Here is an 18,274-nt window from a genome sequence, read left to right on the forward strand (position 1 = left end):
AGCTGGAGCTTCTCAACCGTCACTTGATTTTTTCCTCAGATTTTCAAAAGATTAATTTCGACGATATAATGCTCAAGGTAAAAAAATTGTGTTGATATCAAATTTAACTAATTATATAGATACATTTTTGGTAAAGTTTTACAGTTTAAGTATTTGTTATTCGGAAAGATACAGCGGACAAAACTGTGAGGTGGCAATGGACGGTACGTAACGACATTTTACACTATGAATTCCCTCCAAACACAATTAAGTGATTATTAAAGGTCTACATTACCTGTAATTGTCGATAATTAATGAGGTGACATATCCAAAGTTATTTGATCAACACAAAGGCTTAAAGTTTAATTAATTACCGAAAGAAATATACACGTTTAATCTGATGGAGATTACATATATTGATTATACAATATCTGTATTAAACCAAATATATGTACTGATAGGTTATATTGCCTTTAGGAAATGCTTAAAACCAAATGCGGGAAGAAAGGTAGTTTCTCCTGAGTAAAACTAATTTGGGATCCATGATATAGTAGACAAATAACGATTTACAAAGGTAAGGTACATACGGTGTAAATGTTGGACGATAATATTAAACTAACGTTAGTCATCAAGTTGTACAAAGTTTTACATACATTTATGTGAAGTGTATGAATTGGTTCTTTTAAGGTGAGACACTGCAGGTAAATGGGGTAAAAAAAAAATTATATTCATGACCTTACTATTCTTACCTAGTTGATCGATTACTTTGATAATTGCAAACATTTTTTGTATTACAAGTTTTCAAAAATGTTAGGTTATACATGCAACTGAGGCATTATTTAATGAAATATGTGCTCATTTGCATACATTTCTAGTACAAAAATCTAAACACTGGATGAAGTCAGTTTCAAAATACTTGTTTAATTTTTTTGACATTTTAGAGTCATACTTAGAACAGACCTTTTTCTTTTTTTTTACAATTTTGGGGGGAATAAAATGTATATGAAAATGATGAACAAATCCCTCTGTACAAACCTTCAGGATATAGACAGGAATAAAAATGTAAAGTTTGGTGTAAATGCTACTGAAGTGGAGATTTATGGCTCAGTAGGAGAAAAAACTCATTTTGAGAAATTGGCCTTTATAAATATGTATTGTAATTGACACAAATCGATGAAGTGCTATAAAAGGAACACTTAACAGTGTCTTTTGGATGTTTTCTTTCCACTAGTCTGAAAAATCACTTTGTGAAAAGCAAAAATCCCAAAATCCTAAACTTAACAAGTGCATTAAAAACAGCGTTTTTGCCTATAGTGTCTCCCCTTAATGGGTCTTTTCAACTATTCTGAGTCAAAGTTAAGTAAGTAAATAAGTTAATTTTTTCCCCAGATATGTCTTGTTATAAAACATGCATACTATTAACAGATTTTTTCCTCTTAGAAATGAACATTGATATGTTTATAAAATAAAGTGGTCCCACTTTATATTTATTGGCTTTAACTACTATGTACTTAAATGTTCATATTGTATTGCAAAACACTTTTGCTGCTATTGAGGTGGGATATGGGTCAGGATAGTAATAGGTTTGGTGGGGTTGGTTTAAGAGTGTAATTATAAATGTGATTACATGCAGGTAATGTATGTTTTAAAATATAAGCACAATGTAAAAGCATGTATGTACACAAGACGTGCATTGTATCAAATTATTAATTTAAATCAGTGCATAGTAGTTAAAGCCACCTAAAACCAATAAAGTGATATTTAAGTGGCTCAGATATACTCAGAATATATAGTGACAGCATCAGTGATGACATGGATATCTTGAATTAAGCAGCAGTGTGGAATAGGGTAAGTGTTTCTTAGAATTTGTCCTTATTTTGTGAACCATACTTCAGCCAGGTAATATAGTAATCAGTTGTGGAAGTGTTTGCATAGTAAAATAAGCTTGCTATACTTCATCAAATAGGTTACCCTGGACCACAAAACCAGTCATAAGAGTCAATTTATTAAATTGAGATACATAAACAAAAATAAGCTTTCTATTGATGTATGGTTTGTTAGGATAGGACAATATTTGAACGAGATACAACTATTTGAAAATCTGGAATATTAAAATTAAAATAATGAGAAAATTGCCTTTAAAGTTGTCCAGATGAAGTTCTTAGCCATGCATATTATTAAGTTTGTATATATTTATTCATGGTAGGAAATTTACAAAATATCTTGGAACATGATCTTTAAATAATATCCTATTGATTTTTGGCATAAAAGAAAAAGCGATCATTTTGACCCATACAATGTATTGTTGGTCCAGGGTCACCTATATGAAACCCACAACCTTTGTAAAGCTTAGCCTCATTGACCTAATAGATTAAAAAAAAAAAAAAAATTCTTTCAGCACACCTTTAATGCATTTTACGCTTTAGAAACTGGAAAAAAGCCACAGACAAAATAATTCAGATTTGCAGTTTTTATTGCTTCATCAGTACCAGGACATGAACATGGTTTTCAACAAACAAAAGCTTTATAGTGGAGGATTACTCTTCATCGTGTCCTTTCTGTAACAAGAAAGCAAAGAGAATGTAAGTATCATGGTAAACTATGCTGTACTATTTCAGAATTTTTAATGGAACACCAAAAAAATCACCTTGGATCCTGAATCACGGCTCTTGGCTCTCAGCTTGTTGACCTGAGATTCAGCAATATCAGCCCTCTCTTCTGCCTCATCCAGCTCATGCTGAATCTTACGGAACTTGCCCAGATTAGAATTGGCCTGTTCCTCCTAAAAGACGCAGCAACAAAAACATATTGTTAAAAACAATACAGAGACAGCAATACTTAAATATCCAAGTGATATTGTTTACTTACCGCCTCCTCAGCAGCTCTCTTGTAGGACTTGACCTTCAGCTGGAGTTTGTCCACCAGATCCTGAAGACGTGCCAGATTCTTACGGTCCTCCTCAGTCTGCAAACAGAGGGTACAAATTGACTTTACTGTTATTTGTATGGTATAAATAAATAAACGTTTATTTCTTTGTCAAAGAATGTGACCTGGTAGGTGAGCTCCTTGATGCGTCTCTCATATTTACGGATTCCTTTCACAGAGTCGCTCGCCTTTCTCTGTTCCAGCTCCACCTCGTTTTCCAGCTCTCTCACCTATGAGATGTGTAAGATTGTTAGCTAATCAAACAAAATTTGTATTTTATTTGCAGGGGGGAAAAAACCTTCAGCAGCTTACCCTGGCTTCCAGTTTCTGGACTTGCTTCTTGCCTCCCTTCATGGCGATCTGCTCAGCTTCATCCAGACGGTGCTGCAGGTCCTTGATGGTCTGCTCCATGTTCTTCTTCATGCGCTCCAGATGAGCACTGGTGTCCTGCTCCTTCTTCAGCTCCTCTGCCATCATGGCAGCATCAGTGATGGCCTTCTTGGCTTTTTCCTCAGCATTCCTACACTCCTGAACTGCCTCCTCAACCTCAGTCTGAAGCTGAGAATTATCTCCCTCCAGCTTCTTCTTCTGATTCAGCAGGCTAGTGTTCTGCATCAGAATAAATTATACCATTTAAGATCACCAAAGTCAAAGTTCATTGGTAACTCTATAAATTGACCAAAATTTTTAAAATGTATTACCTGAGAATGCAGGAGCTGAACTCTCTCGCTGACATCCAGCAGTTCCTGCTCAGCCAGTTTCCTTCCTCTCTCAGTCTGTTCCACCAGGGATCTCAGCTCATCCAGTTCAGCCTGAAGCAGATTGTTGCGTCTATCCACAATGGCGATGTTCTCTTTGAGATCATCATTACCACGAAGTGCATCATCCAGCTGCATTTGGGCATCCTGTGAAGTACAAGTTTTACAGATTAATAGACTGCAGAGTGATGTTAGATTTTACAAAATCTAAAAGAAGATTCTTCATACTTTGAGATGTCCATGAAGACCCTTGAGTTGTTTCTGGGCTTCTGATGCCTGTCTGTTAGCCTGGCTGAGCTGAATCTCCATCTCATTGAGGTCTCCCTCCATCTTCTTCTTCACTCTGAGGGCTTCATTCCTGCTGCGAGTCTCTGCTTCCAGTGAGCTCTGCAGAGTATCGACCACTCTCTGCTGGTTCCTCTTGGACTGCTCCATCTCTTCATCTTTCTCAGTCAGCTTACGTTCAATATCAGCCTTTACTTGATTGAACTCTAGCTGAGCTCTCAAGATCTTTCCTTCCTCATGTTCAAGTGAGCCCTTTCAATGTAAAAGAAAGTTATTAAGTCTTTTGTCCAAAGCATGACCTACAATATGTGAACAAAAAAGAAAGGATAATTTAGGGTTACCTCAGCTTCCTCCAAGGCGGTCTGGATCTCTGCCTTCTCCTGCTCCAGCTGCTTTCTAATTTTCTCCAACTCATGGATGCTTTTTCCTGACTCTCCAAGTTGCTCAGTGAGGTCAGAGATTTCCTCTGTTGGACAGAATAGGTGTTAAGCAAAATATGCTGACGATAACATCAGGTAGTTCTGCAGGTAACCATAGGTAGTTACCTTGAAGGTTCTTGTTTTCTCTCTTCATGGTCTCAAGATGATCCAAGACCTCTTCATAGGAGTTCTTCAGTTTGAAGAGTTCAGTGCTCAAAGATCTAGACTCTTTCTGGGCACTTTCTAATTCAGTCTGAGACTCCTCATACTTCTGCTTCCACTCAGCCAAAACCTAATTAGGCATTTATTTAAGTGCTTAGTTAATTACTAATAAAAGTACCAAAGTAAATCAAAAGTAATAAATAATCATATTGATATTATGAAATGTTCATTTGTTTGCATTACCTTGTCAAAGTTTCTTTGCTTCTTGTCCAGAGCAGCAGCAGCAGCATTGGATCTCTCCACATCCACCATGAGATCTTCAATCTCATTCTGCAGCCTGTGCTTAGTCTTCTCCAGTGAGGAGCATTTAGCATTGACAGCTTCCACAGCTTCTTCAGCTTCTTGGAGACGCTGAGCCAACTTTTTCCTAATTGTAATTTAATGAATTGATTAGAAATAACAATGTGGAAAAGAACATGTAAAAACCAAATAGTAGATTTCCTGCTTCTTACTTAGCATCCTCCAGCTCCTCAGTCCTCTGGATGGCATCAGTTTCATACTTGGTTCTCCACTGAGCCACCTCAGAGTTTGCCTTGGAGAGACTACGCTGCAGCTCAGCTTTGGCTTCCTGTTCCTCCTCGAACTGCTCCCTCAGCAGATCAGAATCATGACGAGCAGATTGAACTGCATGGGCCAGGGCATTCTTAGCCTGAAATGAAAATATAGTCAGTTGCTCCTACTGTGTAACAAAATTTATTTAATGTATTTAACTTCTGAAAACTTTATGGATTGTGAAACAAACCTTGACTTCCTCTTCTAGTTGTCTCTTGAGATCTTCAATCTGCTGAGTGTAGGACTGCTTGCCTCTGGTCAACTGAGACACCAGGGAGTCTTTCTCCTCTAGCTGTCTGGAAAGTTCACCTGAAATGGCCAAAAAAAAAAATATATATATATATATATATATATATATATATATATATATATATATATATATTTTTTTTTTTGTAGTTATCACTCATTTTAATTTTTAAACTGAAAATTGCAATTTGCTATATTTCGTAACCTTACCATTCTCAGTTTGCAGCTTGGCTTTTTGCATGGTGAAATCATTTATTGTGCGCTGGCCTTCCTCAGCCTTGGCTCTGTACTCACTCATCTGGTCTTCCAGAGTTCTGCACATTTTCTCCAGGTTGCTCTAATAAAATATATCAAGAAAGTGAGTGATATTGATTTTACATTGCAGTCTCATAACAAACAATCTGTCTTATTTGTTGCCACTAACCTTTGACTTGACAATCTGCTCCATGTTGGACACCACATCATCAAGCTCTAACTTCAGTTCACTCTTCTCTTTCTCCAGCTTCTGCTTCACTCTCTGAAGGTTGTCAATCTGCTCTCCCAGATCAGCAACACTGTCGGCATGTTTCTTCCTCAGTGTAGCAGAGGTGGCCTCATTCTGCAGAGTGGCCTCTTCAAGGTCTCTGCGCAGTTTCTGGAACTCAGCTTCACGTTTCTTGTTCATCTCAATCTGGGCAGCAGTGGCTCCACCAGCCTCCTCCAGCCTCTCGCTGATCTCCTCCAGTTCTCTGGACAGATCAGCTCTCTGTTTCTCAACTTTGGCACGAGCAGCTCTCTCAGCCTCCAGCTCTTCCTCAAGCTCTTCAATACGAGCCTGGTAATGGAGAAAATTAAACGTTTTAGACTGAATCATATTAAATTTACATGATTCATTTATATGATTAATTCTTGGTTAAAATATACCTGCAGCTCCTTCAGTTTCTTCTGGAGCTGGGCACCAAGGGCTTGTTCGTCCTCAATTTTGCTGTTGAGCTGTCCAATTTCAAAGTCCTTCCTTTAAGGTGATATCAAAAAGTGATAAAAAAGAGTGATTTCATTCTATTTTTTTTTTCAAAGAAAAACAAATATTTGAATTGTTAGACATGTTCTTACTTCTTCAGCTTCTCCTCCATTTGCTGTTTATCATTTTCCAAGTCCATAATGCTCTCCTGGGTTAATTTCAAATCACCTTCCAGCTTTCTCTTTGCCCTCTCAAGATCCATGCGCAGCTTCTTTTCTTGCTCCAAGGATCCCTCAAGCTATTATAATATTAATATTATTTATTTACATTGTTTTGTAAAACATATCACACATCATTTAAGATGTTTGGAGTGAGATTTTGTTGTACTCACATCATCCACTTGTTGCTCCAGCTTAGCTTTGGCTTTAGTGAGTGTGTTGACTTTGTCTTCCTCACTCTGGAGGTCATCTAGTGTTTGCTGATGGGCCTCCTGCAGAGCTTTCTTCTCCTTGGTCAGCTTAGCAATGATTTCATCAAGTGCTGACATTTCCTCTGTGAGGTTTTTAACCTGGAGAAGCGAAAATGGCATTATATCAGTTAACACTCCAAAAATGTGCAATGCTGAGAAAAAGAAAAAATATATAGAAGGTATAACAGCTAACCTTGTTCTCAGTGGCATGTTTCTCTTTCTCCACTTTGGCCAGAGTAAGTTCGAGATCATCAATGTCCTTCTTGAGCTCAGAACATTCATCCTCCAGCTTCCGTTTCTTTGCAACCAACTCTGCATTCATTTCTTCTTCATCCTCCAGTCTCTCAGTCAGCTCTTTGACTTTGGCTTCAAGCTGAATTTTGCTCTTGATCAGACCCTCACATCTCTCCTCAGCATCTGTAAGATTATCTTGCTCCTATAAGAGCGAGAAATAAAAGAGTATTTAAAGGCAATTGAGATGTTTTTCTTTGTTTAAATTTGTGAAAAGTGAAAAGACATTGTTTTTCCATGTTGACTTACAGACTGCACAGCAAGCTGGAGGTCATTCTTCTCTTGGAGAAGAGAAACCATCTTTTCCTCAAGCTCCTTTTTGCGGGCTTCAGATTTGGCGTAAGCCTCCTTCAGCTTGGTGAATTCTTCCTTCATGTTGGCCATTTCTTTCTCAGTCTCAGCAGATTTCAGCAGAGGCTTAATCTTGAAGTAGAGCTTCATCCAGGGCCAATTCTTGACACCCATGAAGGCACGTACGTTCCACTGGATCACCAACAGAGAATCTCTGTAATTCAGTGTATGTTAACATAGATAAAAGTTATGGATATCTTCTTCAATATAATAAGAAAACATTACAATTATACTAACCTGCGCTCAACAATCTTCTGGAACTCAATTCTTGAGAGAATACCGCGAGCCCTTGCTTGAATCCCAGTAATGATCAGAGCAAGACGGTCATCTCTCATCTCTTCAAGAGTACCCAGGAGACCAGCCTTGAAGAACACCTTTAACAAAAATACATGTGAATATTTATTTACTGTTTTTTCTTTACACTTTCTGCATTGTGATCATTTGAATTGGCTATTTGAAGAGAAATTTTGTTTGATTTTTTTATACCTTAGTATGTCCCAACTTGTACTGGGTGTGGTCAATGTCCAGTGAGCCCAGCAGTTTCTCAGCAGCTTTCTTGTTGTCAATGAACTGACCCTCGGGGATTGCAGATGGGTTCAAAATACGGTATCTAACAAGAGGTACAAAAGTAAGGTTTACCACCTGTGCATTAAATTTTAGTCTTAATTTTAATGTCTCTTTCAGGTTTTTCACCTCTGCTTGAAGTCTCCATAAAGGATCCTGTTGGGGAATCCCTTTCTGCAGATTCTGATACCTTCCAGCACACCGTTACAGCGCAGCTGGTGCATGACCAGAGGATTTTCCATCGCCCCAGGAGTCTTAGTCTCATTGGGAATCAGGCAACGCACAAAGTGAGGGTGAGTTGACCTCAAGTTGGTCATCAGCTTGTTCAAGTTCTCCTGTGATTGAAAAACAAACCATGACATTGCAAGGTAAGCAATTTTATATAAATTTGATGTGAACACATTTCTTTTGATTTCAATATTTTGTTTTAACAATCCTTACCCTGTGGAGGGCAGACACAGTCTGGAAAGAAGAACCCTTCTTTTTTCCACCTCCTTTACCTCCCTTGGAATCTGCTGCTTTAACCAACAGAAAACAAACCAAAAAACAAAAACAAAAATGCTTTAGCTTATGTCATTCTGACACATTACACTTTAAACCCAGAATACTCTATACACACATGAGTCAGCCCCAGCATATCCAGCAAACAGGAATGACAGAAGCTTCACAGTAGACTTTTGGAAGAGTCCAACCACAGTCTCGTTAAGAGGGTCCTTGTTCTTCACCAGCCAGTTTGAAATGTTGTAGTCCACAGTGCCAGCGTAGTGAACCAGGGAGAAGTGGGCCTCTGGTCTACCCTTGACAATCCTGGGCTTCTGGAAAGTAGGATTCTTTCCCAAGTGGTTGTCATAAAGCTTAGCTTTGAATGTTTGATCAGTGGCTTTAGGGAACATGCACTCCTCTTCAAGGATGGACATGATACCCATAGGCTGCAGAGTACAAAATATAATGGAAAAAATATAGCGTAAATAAAATGAAAAAGCAAGAACACACAAAACAAATTATAATTTACGTTTCTGCACATAAACCCACCTTCTCAATTAGCTCAATACAAGCTGCTAAGTCCATGCCAAAGTCAATGAACTCCCATTCGATACCCTCCTTCTTGTATTCCTCTTGCTCCAGCACAAACATGTGGTGGTTGAAGAACTGCTGCAACTTCTCATTAGTGAAGTTGATGCACAGCTGCTCAAAGGTGTTGAACTGCAGGTGGGATATATTTTATGAGTACAATGACAAAGCAGCAAAAAACTGAAGTTCTTAAAAAACAGTAATCAGTAGATGTAGTCTTACATCAAAGATCTCAAACCCAGCAATGTCCAGCACACCAATGAAGTACTGGCGAGGCTGTTTGGTGTCCAGAGATTGGTTGATTCTCACAACCATCCACAAGAACATCTTCTCGTACACTGACTTTGCCAGAGCACCAATAGAGTAGTACACCTAAAAGGAGTGGAAGAACATAAAAAAAATTCAAATATTGTTTTTTTTTTTGTTTTGTTTTTTTTTGCTGTAATGTGATTTCCAAGCTTCCAAGTGTCTTCACCTGTTGGACACTCTGTCCCTTGGTGACCCACTCATTTCCTACTTTAACTCTCGGGTGGCACAAACCCTTGATGAGATCAGCAGAGTTCAGGCCCATCAGATATGCAACTTTGTCAGCATCTTGTGAAGAAAAATGGTTTGTTTAAATTTAGAACCGTTCATCAAAAGTCACCAGTGGCAGTGTGCTAATGATTCTTACAACATCACTTACCTTCAGTTCCATCAGCCTCTGCCTGTTCCTCCCTCTGCTTCTGCTTGAACTTCATGTTGCCGTAGTGCATGATGGCACCAGTCATCTTGTAGATACCTGACTTTTCATCTGTAGTGAAGCCCAGCACATCAAATGCTTCCTGTAATTTGAAAGCAGCATGACAAAGCATTAGCATAAGTCTTTTATGTTTATTTATGTATATTTTGTTTGATAGAAAAATAGAGAGATGCTACTAACGTCAGTAGCACACAACTCTTCAGCATCATCAATTGATGCCACTTGTGTCTCTCCTTGGGAGATGTAGGCATAGTCATAGGGGTTGTTGGTAATGAGCAGCATCTCTAAAGAAAAACAGGAACATAGATCAGAAAAGACTCATCTAATTACAAAACATTAATGGTAATAGATATGACAGGTAGTTTTACCTAGCAGTTCTGGTTTTCTCTGGGAGAGGATCTGGTAGAAGATGTGGTAGTCTCTCTCAGCCTTGAGCTGATAAGTGACACGAGACTTCTCCAGCAGATCTAAAGTCAGAAAATTAATTAATTGATTGCTCTGTTAGATATATTTGTATGTTGGATAGTTTTCCAATCATAACCGTAGTAAAATAAAGGGTAACACTTTATTTTACGGTTTCTTTACTAGTTGTTTATTAGCATGCATATTAATAGAATATTAGCCATTTATTAGTACTAATTAAGCACATATTAATTCATTATTATGACCTTATTCTACATCCCTAATCCTACCCAATACCTAAACTTAACAACTAGCTAACTAAATATTAATAAGCAGCAAATTAGGAATTTATTGAGGAAAAAGTCATAGTTAATAGTGAATAAGTGTTCCCTATTCTAAAGTGTTACTAAATAAAGCATACTCACAAGTCTCAATATCTGCAGAAGCCAATTTTCCACTTACACCAAAGTGAATTCGGATAAATTTACCCTGTTCAGTTAGAAAAATAAATTAGATGAAGATCAATTTTATGCATTATGTACCATTTGGACAGAATGCGTTCTCCACTATGACTTACGAATCGGGAAGAGTTGTCATTTCTGATGGTCTTGGCATTGCCAAAGGCCTCCAGGGCAGGGTTAGCTTGGATGATTTGATCCTCCAGAGTACCCTATAAACAAACCATATAATTTTTATCCATATCAAGTAATATTCATATTTTTTATTTTAGCACAGGTAGCTTTGTGGCCATATCCACCTTCTTCTCAGAAGCTGCATCCTTTTTCCCAGACACAGCAGCAATGCTGGCAAAGTACTGAATGACTCTTTTGGTGTTCACAGTCTTTCCAGCACCGGATTCTCCACTGTGGATTAAAACGATAGACATTTTTATCATTTAAACACATTGGGTACATTTAATCTCACAAAAAAGTGAGGCTGAAATGACTTACGTGATCAGGACAGACTGGTTCTCTCTGTCTGTTGGGTGAAATTCACAAAGATGTTTTATGTGTAATGCTTGTATAAACATTTATAATATCAAGTTTAGTTGAATAAATACAATTAGTGAAATACAATTCTAACCTGAAAGCATGTACTGGTATGCGTTATCAGAGATGGAGAAGATGTGAGGAGGAGCTTCAGTCCTCTTCTTTCCTCTGTAGGCTTTGACCACAGAGGAATCATATACTGGCAGCCACTTGTAGGGGTTGACAGTGACACAGAACAGCCCTGAATAGGTCTGTAATGTGACAAATGAATAAATTCAGTACAATTATACACACAAGCAATTGCGTTTAGTCTCTCATTCATGACTCACGTAGATCATCCAGGCTGCGTAACGCTCTTTGAGGTTATACAGCACAGCGGGCTCGTGCAGGAAGGTGAACATCGCCATGTCCTCAATTTTATCGAACTTTGGCGGGTTCTGAGGGTGAACGTCAACATCCTTCACGGTTACCGTCTGTGGAAGCAAAAACAAAATGTTTTGACATTCCCTCTGCAAATGTATTCTACAGTGATAACATTACTTAGTATAAACAATACAGAGATTAGACGTTACCTTTTTAAATTCAGTCTCAACAGTGACTTTGTCACCGTCTCTACTGGTGATGGAGGCTTTGACATACTCAACCTCAGGATCAGGGACAAAGCATTCCTTCTTCATGTCAAAGGGCCGAGTTTGGGCCTCCAGACGCTCCTTGTCTGACTTTCGCAGGAAGGGAGCAGCCGACCCAAACTCTGCCATGACAGCGTCAGACATTCTGAAACCTAGAAGCGAACAGCCTTATATAAACATAACGTCCTTCTTTGACACAAACTGGTGCAGAAATGATAAACAGATGCATCTGAGTACTGCCGATGCAAAACTTCTCACCTTGTGTTTGTCAAACTCTGTACACTATGACTGCTGAGCTGGTGTTACTCTAAGGATGAAACAAAAGACTCATTATTGTTTCAGAACAATGATGTGATTCTGAACACAAACTTGTAATGGATATATCTTTGGAAGCAGTGTTTGTGAAGTCCAGGAGATCTTCCTTTGCTCTTGGAGGCTCTTACCTTGGCTGGTCCTGTGAGTTGTGTCTCTCCAGAGTTGATGCTACCTTTTTAAAGGGACTCACCGATCCCAAAAAGGTGGTATGTTGTGGATGCCCCACCCTGGTCCCGCTAAATAAACCTCCTAACGATTGAATGGCATAGGATGTTCAATGGCGCCTGACATATATGGTGTGATGTAACAATAGGCTCTAAGGAGATTCATCATCACCATCCTAATTAGGAACTCCTTTTACAACGTTGTCTCAGGTCAACAAGAACAACAGTTGTCTATTTTGAATCCCTTCCTCGCAGAGCACGACACCTCTTAACATCTGAGAAATGTGAACCTGTCACGGTATGTCATAAGAATTTCTATAGTCTTGTTTAGCCTCTACCTAGTGTTATTTTTAGTGACAATTTCAATTAATTAATGTTAAAAGCTTAATGCACTGGTAGAGATTTTAAAAGTTTGTTCATGAAGTGACTACTTATGGAACTCATTGTCTCTTATATAAGAACTTATTCAAGTCTGCTTATGTAAAATACCACCGTCAGCTCAAGATTAATCATCCTTTTGTCAAAGTAACCTCTGCACACTTTTTGTGAGATATCAGGTTTAACTTTTGCACACTGTATACGTTCCAATGTCATTGTTTGAGACAGTCATAATAGCGTAGGCCTAAAAGGAAACGTGACAAATAATTAAAGTCTGTCTATAGATGTAGGCGATGGACAGCCAACAGCTGGCATTTTGTGCTGAATGCAAGGTCAGCATAGGCCCACAGATCAATTGTCATGGCTTGTACCGCTGGACCTCAACCTCTTGCACTTCTTGTTGACGCCCTATTGTTTTTCCTTTATCCTTGAGGACAAAGATAACCGTGCTGCATTTTTTTCAGCTTCTTTACAGTCAGTGCTGAGGGTCTCAGACAGCTGTAGATGGGGGGCCTCTGCCATGTGAGAGGCTTCAGCAGCTGCTCTTTGTTCTGCAAATGCTGTGGTGTGAATTGTTGCAAGTGGCGCATCTTTTATTAGGAACCTTCGGATATTTTAACAGTAGCATTAGCATAAACAAGTGATCTTTTTAACAACATCAGAATGAAAGGAATGTTGTTAGAACATGCATACTTCGAATTTATATTATTTTCTGTTATTTCAGACAGTTGCCAGGGTCCTAGAATATCATATTCATACCACCTTAATATGGTGTTCATTGGATCCAATTGTCAGTCTGTGCTTTGAAGGTCACAGCATTGTGCAAAGTATTTTTCCCTTTAGTATCCTCAGAGGGTCCTGATTGTGACATGCAAACCCATTATAGAACCCATTATTTAAATGTTCTCTCATTTTTACATGATCACAATTGAGATTTTCCAAAAAAAAAAAAAAAACATGGCATATCATAGATGAAGAACATGGTGATACACTGATTTATAAACATACTAAACAAAATAAAAGTGGAAATAGGTCTGCATGATTTATGTAAAATTTTCTAATTAAAATTGTTTATAAAAATAGTATGGTTAATATTTCTAAATAAAATGAATCAATAAATAATACTATTGTAATATTTCACTGTAAAATAAAGATTTTAAGAATTTTATTTTACAATCTATACAAATACAAAACTAATGCATGTATTTAATTAAATGACAGACTTTATGATTTGATAATCTCAAGTCATTAAAAAAGTCATTACATTACTTTTGCATAACTTTTTAAGTCTAGGCAGGGCTTGCTTGATTGTTTTATATCATGTTTTACCTTTGGAAAGGAAAGGAGGTATTGTGGTATTGCTGGTAATTCACTCCCCCCACCTACAATCCCTGCCAGACCTGAGACTCAAACCTGCAACCTTTGGGTTACAAGTCTGAGTCTCTAACCATTAGGCTCGTTACATGTTTACGCAATCTGGTGTAGTATATGCAAACACCGGAAGCGATCTGTCGCATGTATACGACACTCATTGTTTACACAGTGCACAGAGATTGTGGGTATAGCGGCTATTCACAATGGTAATTACTTGCGCTTATCCCGGTTGTTCAAACCGATTTAAAGCTAAAAGATTGCGTTTGCTTGCTTGTAATTTGGATTTGTCTGTGGAAGTTTTTTTTTTTTTTTACTTTTAAGGTCTGGTGCCCATCCACTTCCATTATTTGGCTGGCAGACTGCACCGGTTTGAGTTAAAAATCTTCGTTTGTGTTCTGCTGAAGAAACAAAGTCACCTACATCTTGGATGCCCTGGGGGTAAGCCGACAAACATCAAATTTTTATTTTTGGGTGAACTATCCCTTTAAGTCTAGGCAGGGCTTGCTTGTTTGTTTTTAATATAAACATTTTTATTTTGGGCAAATGTAAAAGCCCTTTCACACCAAAAGCCTCAGGCTTAGAGAAAAGAAAATTCATGTCTGTATAGTAGAAGAGGAAATTTAAACTCTACAGCATTAAAAAAAAAGAAAGAAAAACAAATGTTAGATTATCTTGAGTAATTTTTGCTTATTAGTATCGATGAATTGGATCATCGGAGGTCAGCAAAGACAGTGGTTAATGAAATAGGATTAAATACATCAAGGATATTTGTATTATTTATTATATATTTGATTATTGCAGGTTTGCATCATATTCTGAGTTGCATTTCATTTGTTTTATTCATTTTGAGGAATACTGAATCTTTTTTTTGTTGAGTGAAATTAGGTTCACATTTATTCTAGAACTAAAGTAACATCTTACTCCTGATTTCTATCAACAAGGGGACAGGAGAGCTTTTAATCAATAAATGGGGAAAAAAGTAACCCCTGTAAATGAAAAAGTAATGCATTCCTTTACTAGTTACTTGGAAAAAAAGTAATCTGATTACATAATTTGCATTGCTTGTAATGCGTTACCCCCAACACTGGTCATATCACAATTAGTTTGTTTTTTTTAATTAGTGATGTTTGCAAAGGAAAGCATCACTATTGCTCTCTTCGTAATCATCCAGCAAAAGAAAATGCCCTTAACCTGCATAAACTTTGCACTGTGTGTGTCAAAATGTTGCAAACAATTTTATGCGGGTATAAATCTCAGTTGTAGTAATCAATAAGTATCTATTTTAAGGGGTGTATAAGCTCATTATGCCTATGTGTTCTTCTCACTAGCCAGTTGGACTCATCCATCACTGTGCCTTGAAGGATAATCGGAGATCATTCTGGTTTGCATCTCAGATTGTCAGGTCAAGCAGGCGTTTTCTCAAGGTATTGAGTTGACTGTGAAATTTGTCGCTTACATGGTTTCATTGGTTGGTGTGAATGCCACATTAAAGCCTTCGCTCTTGGATTTACAGGAGATCCGGAGAACCTTAACATCCTCTCTCTTTTCTTTCAGCTGCCAGCTCCATCTCTTGTTATGACGAGGTGGAACATTCCGATCCACACTCTTCCCTGAGACGGAGGAGGTTCATTCTCAGCTGTTTACGCCCTTTGACGTCTCGGCTTGCGTAAGGTCAATGACTTGACCCTTTGTGCATCATGACCAGTGAGGAGGCTATTATTGGAGACTAGGGGGTCTGTTTGTTTGATTTACTTTGACAAGTGTCCAACTGGATACCCCATTATGCTTTGGCTTCTTTGATTGAGTTGCTTGTTAGTGCTTCGTTGTCCCTTGCTCAAGCCAGCTGTATGATAGAAGCAAAGACTACAGGTAATAATAATTGCGTGATGCACATCTATTATCTATATATCTAACTATCTATTATACAACTTCTTGTTGGATTGACTTTTGACCTCTGCTGTGCAAATGTTTCTTTTTTCCCTCACTCCTGTTGCTCCTGCTGTTTCAGTCGGCCACACATACTTTGTGCTCCCAAGAGAAGACTGAACACACTTCTGAAGCGTGGATGAAGGTAGTGCTTTTTCTTTCTTATTTATAGTTGCTAAGTGAATTAATTAACAAATCCAGTCACAAGTTTTTGGATAGTAAGATTTTTAGTGTTTTTTTTTTTTTTTAAGAAGTCTCTTCTGCTCACTAAGCCTGCATTTATTTAATCCAAAATACTGAAGTAAAAATGTGAAATATTTTTAGTATTTAAAATAATTGCTATTTATTTTAATATATGTGACCCTGGACCACAAAACCAGTCTTAAGTCGCTGGGGTATATTTGTAGCAATAGCCAAAAATACATTGCATGGGTCAAAATTTTTGATTTTTCTTTTATGCTAAAAATCATTAAGAAATTAAGTAAAGTTCATGTTCCATGAAGATTTTTTGTAAAAATCCTACTGTAAACATATCAAAATGTAATTTTTGATTAGTAATATGCATTGTTAAGAACCTAATTGGGACAACTTTAAAGGTGATTTTCTCAGTCTTTTTGATTTTTTTGCATCCTCAGATTTCTGATTTCAAATAGATGTATCTCAGCCAAATATTGTCCTATCCTGACAAACCATACATCAATAGAAAGCTTATTTATTGATTTATTATGTATAAATCTCAGTTTTGTCAAATTTAACCTTATGACTGGTTTTGTGGTCCAGGGTCACATATTATGAAATGTAATTTATTACAAATTTTTTATTATCAAAGCAAAATTTTAGCATTATTACTCCAGTCTTCAGTGTCACACGATCCTTCAGAAATCATTTTAATATGCTGCTTTGCTGCTACTTTTTTATAATTATTATCAATATTTAAAACAGTTGAGTACATTTTTTCAGGATTATTTGATGAATAGAAGGATCCAAAGATCAGCATTTATCTGAAATAAAAAGTTTTTGTAACATTATACACTATTTCATTCAAAAGCTTGGAGTCTTTTTTTTTTTTAAGAAATAAAATAAATTAATAAATTTATTTATCACGGATGCTTTAAATTGATAAGTCATGATAAAGATGTTTATAATGTTACAGAAAAATTTCTATCTCAAATAAATGCTGTTTTTCTGAACTTTCTATACATCAAAGAAACCTGACAAAAATTAATCTCAGCTGTTTTCAACATAATAATAAATGTTTTTTGAGCAGCAAATCAGAATATTACAGTGATTTCTAAAAGTTCATGTGACTGCAGAAAAATGTGATGCTAAAAATTAAGCTTTGAAATCACAGATTAAATTACATTTTAAAGTAATATTCAAATTAAAAAAAATTCAAAATTGTACTGTTTTTGCTGTACTGTACTTTGGATCAAATAAATGCAGGCTTGGTGAGCAGAAGAGACTTCTTTAAAAACATTAAACATCTTACTGTTCAAAACCTTGTGACTGCTAGTGGATCATGTTTCATGAGTACTGAATTAAACCTTTTAAAGAAACTAAAACAGTCACATGATCACAATATGTGAAAACCAATAAAAAAGTAAAATTAGTAAATGAACAACTGATTTATTAAAAAAATTAAAATTCAGTAGTACTAGTTAACTTTAGTTAATGTATTAACTAACCTGATGAACGATGAACAATACGTACCGTATTGTAAAATGTTACCACAATTTCTAATGGTCTTTGGTTGTGATTGTTTAAAGGTAATATCACGAAACTGTAAAAGAAAACTTCACACCAAAATCAAAAAGAAAAAAAAATGCATGAAGAAATCAAAGACTACCTTCAGAATCTGTAAAATATTTATTTTCACAGCACAGTTCTAAATCTCATTCTCACTGCTGTTATATGAGAACGTTATCTAAAATGCAAAGTAAATTTATTAAGTACAACTGAAAATCTAAATATTTATAAAATTTGTACTGAATTTAATTTATGCTGATATCTTCATGAAAACATGGTGGAATCATACAAAAAATGTATGTATACATTTTTTTTTTTAAACAATTTGATTTTGGGGGTGAAATATGATATTTATGAGATGTGTGATTGCTTTCATATGGTTATTAACTGAGAATGCCTTTTGTTAAGTAAGTAGGGGAGAGTGGGGCAAGTTGTCACAATATTATGTTTCAGGGTTATTATGCAAAATGCATACATTATGCATTGTATTCATTAGAAGAACCAATGTCCCCCAAACTAAACTTCTAAACTCATTCT

At 36.8% G+C, this 18,274-nt stretch overlaps 1 protein-coding gene across 1 annotated transcript; it reads right to left on the reverse strand.

Annotated features, from left to right (window-relative positions):
• Window positions 1-2,434: 2,434 nt before the first annotated feature.
• On the reverse strand, window positions 2,435-11,978 carry smyhc1 (slow myosin heavy chain 1). Its single transcript, XM_073830378.1, has 37 exons — window positions 11,778-11,978; window positions 11,535-11,678; window positions 11,300-11,456; window positions 11,167-11,194; window positions 10,974-11,079; window positions 10,794-10,886; window positions 10,642-10,705; window positions 10,183-10,281; window positions 9,995-10,098; window positions 9,758-9,896; window positions 9,548-9,666; window positions 9,295-9,444; window positions 9,034-9,204; window positions 8,619-8,930; window positions 8,443-8,505; window positions 8,131-8,336; window positions 7,924-8,047; window positions 7,675-7,811; window positions 7,336-7,591; window positions 6,989-7,231; window positions 6,718-6,894; window positions 6,479-6,624; window positions 6,290-6,380; window positions 5,811-6,200; window positions 5,597-5,723; window positions 5,331-5,449; window positions 5,041-5,237; window positions 4,772-4,955; window positions 4,493-4,658; window positions 4,289-4,413; window positions 3,891-4,199; window positions 3,606-3,809; window positions 3,217-3,513; window positions 3,030-3,134; window positions 2,848-2,943; window positions 2,627-2,761; window positions 2,435-2,537 (listed from the first exon to the last, which is right to left on the reverse strand). The coding sequence occupies exons 1-37, from the start codon at window positions 11,976-11,978 to the stop codon at window positions 2,517-2,519; spliced, it is 5,805 nt and encodes a 1,934-aa protein (XP_073686479.1). The 3' UTR covers window positions 2,435-2,516.
• Between the last annotated feature and the right edge of the window lie 6,296 nt (window positions 11,979-18,274).

Source organism: Garra rufa, chromosome 24 (genome assembly GCF_049309525.1).
Source record: "Garra rufa chromosome 24, GarRuf1.0, whole genome shotgun sequence".
In the NCBI taxonomy this organism is placed as follows: Eukaryota; Metazoa; Chordata; class Actinopteri; order Cypriniformes; family Cyprinidae; genus Garra; species Garra rufa.

What these genes read in the sequence shown, in the direction of transcription:
- smyhc1 (XM_073830378.1), bottom strand. Translation starts at nt 11,978, where the DNA reads ATGTCTGACGCTGTCATGGCAGAGTTTGGGTCGGCTGCTCCCTTCCTG. An exon ending in AGAGGCTGATGGAACTGAAG is followed by an intron (nt 9,667 to 9,757) that starts GTAAGTGATGTT and finishes TTTCTTCACAAG; the next exon opens with ATGCTGACAAAGTTGCATAT. An exon ending in AGGGACAGAGTGTCCAACAG is followed by an intron (nt 9,445 to 9,547) that starts GTGAAGACACTT and finishes CACTCCTTTTAG; the next exon opens with GTGTACTACTCTATTGGTGC.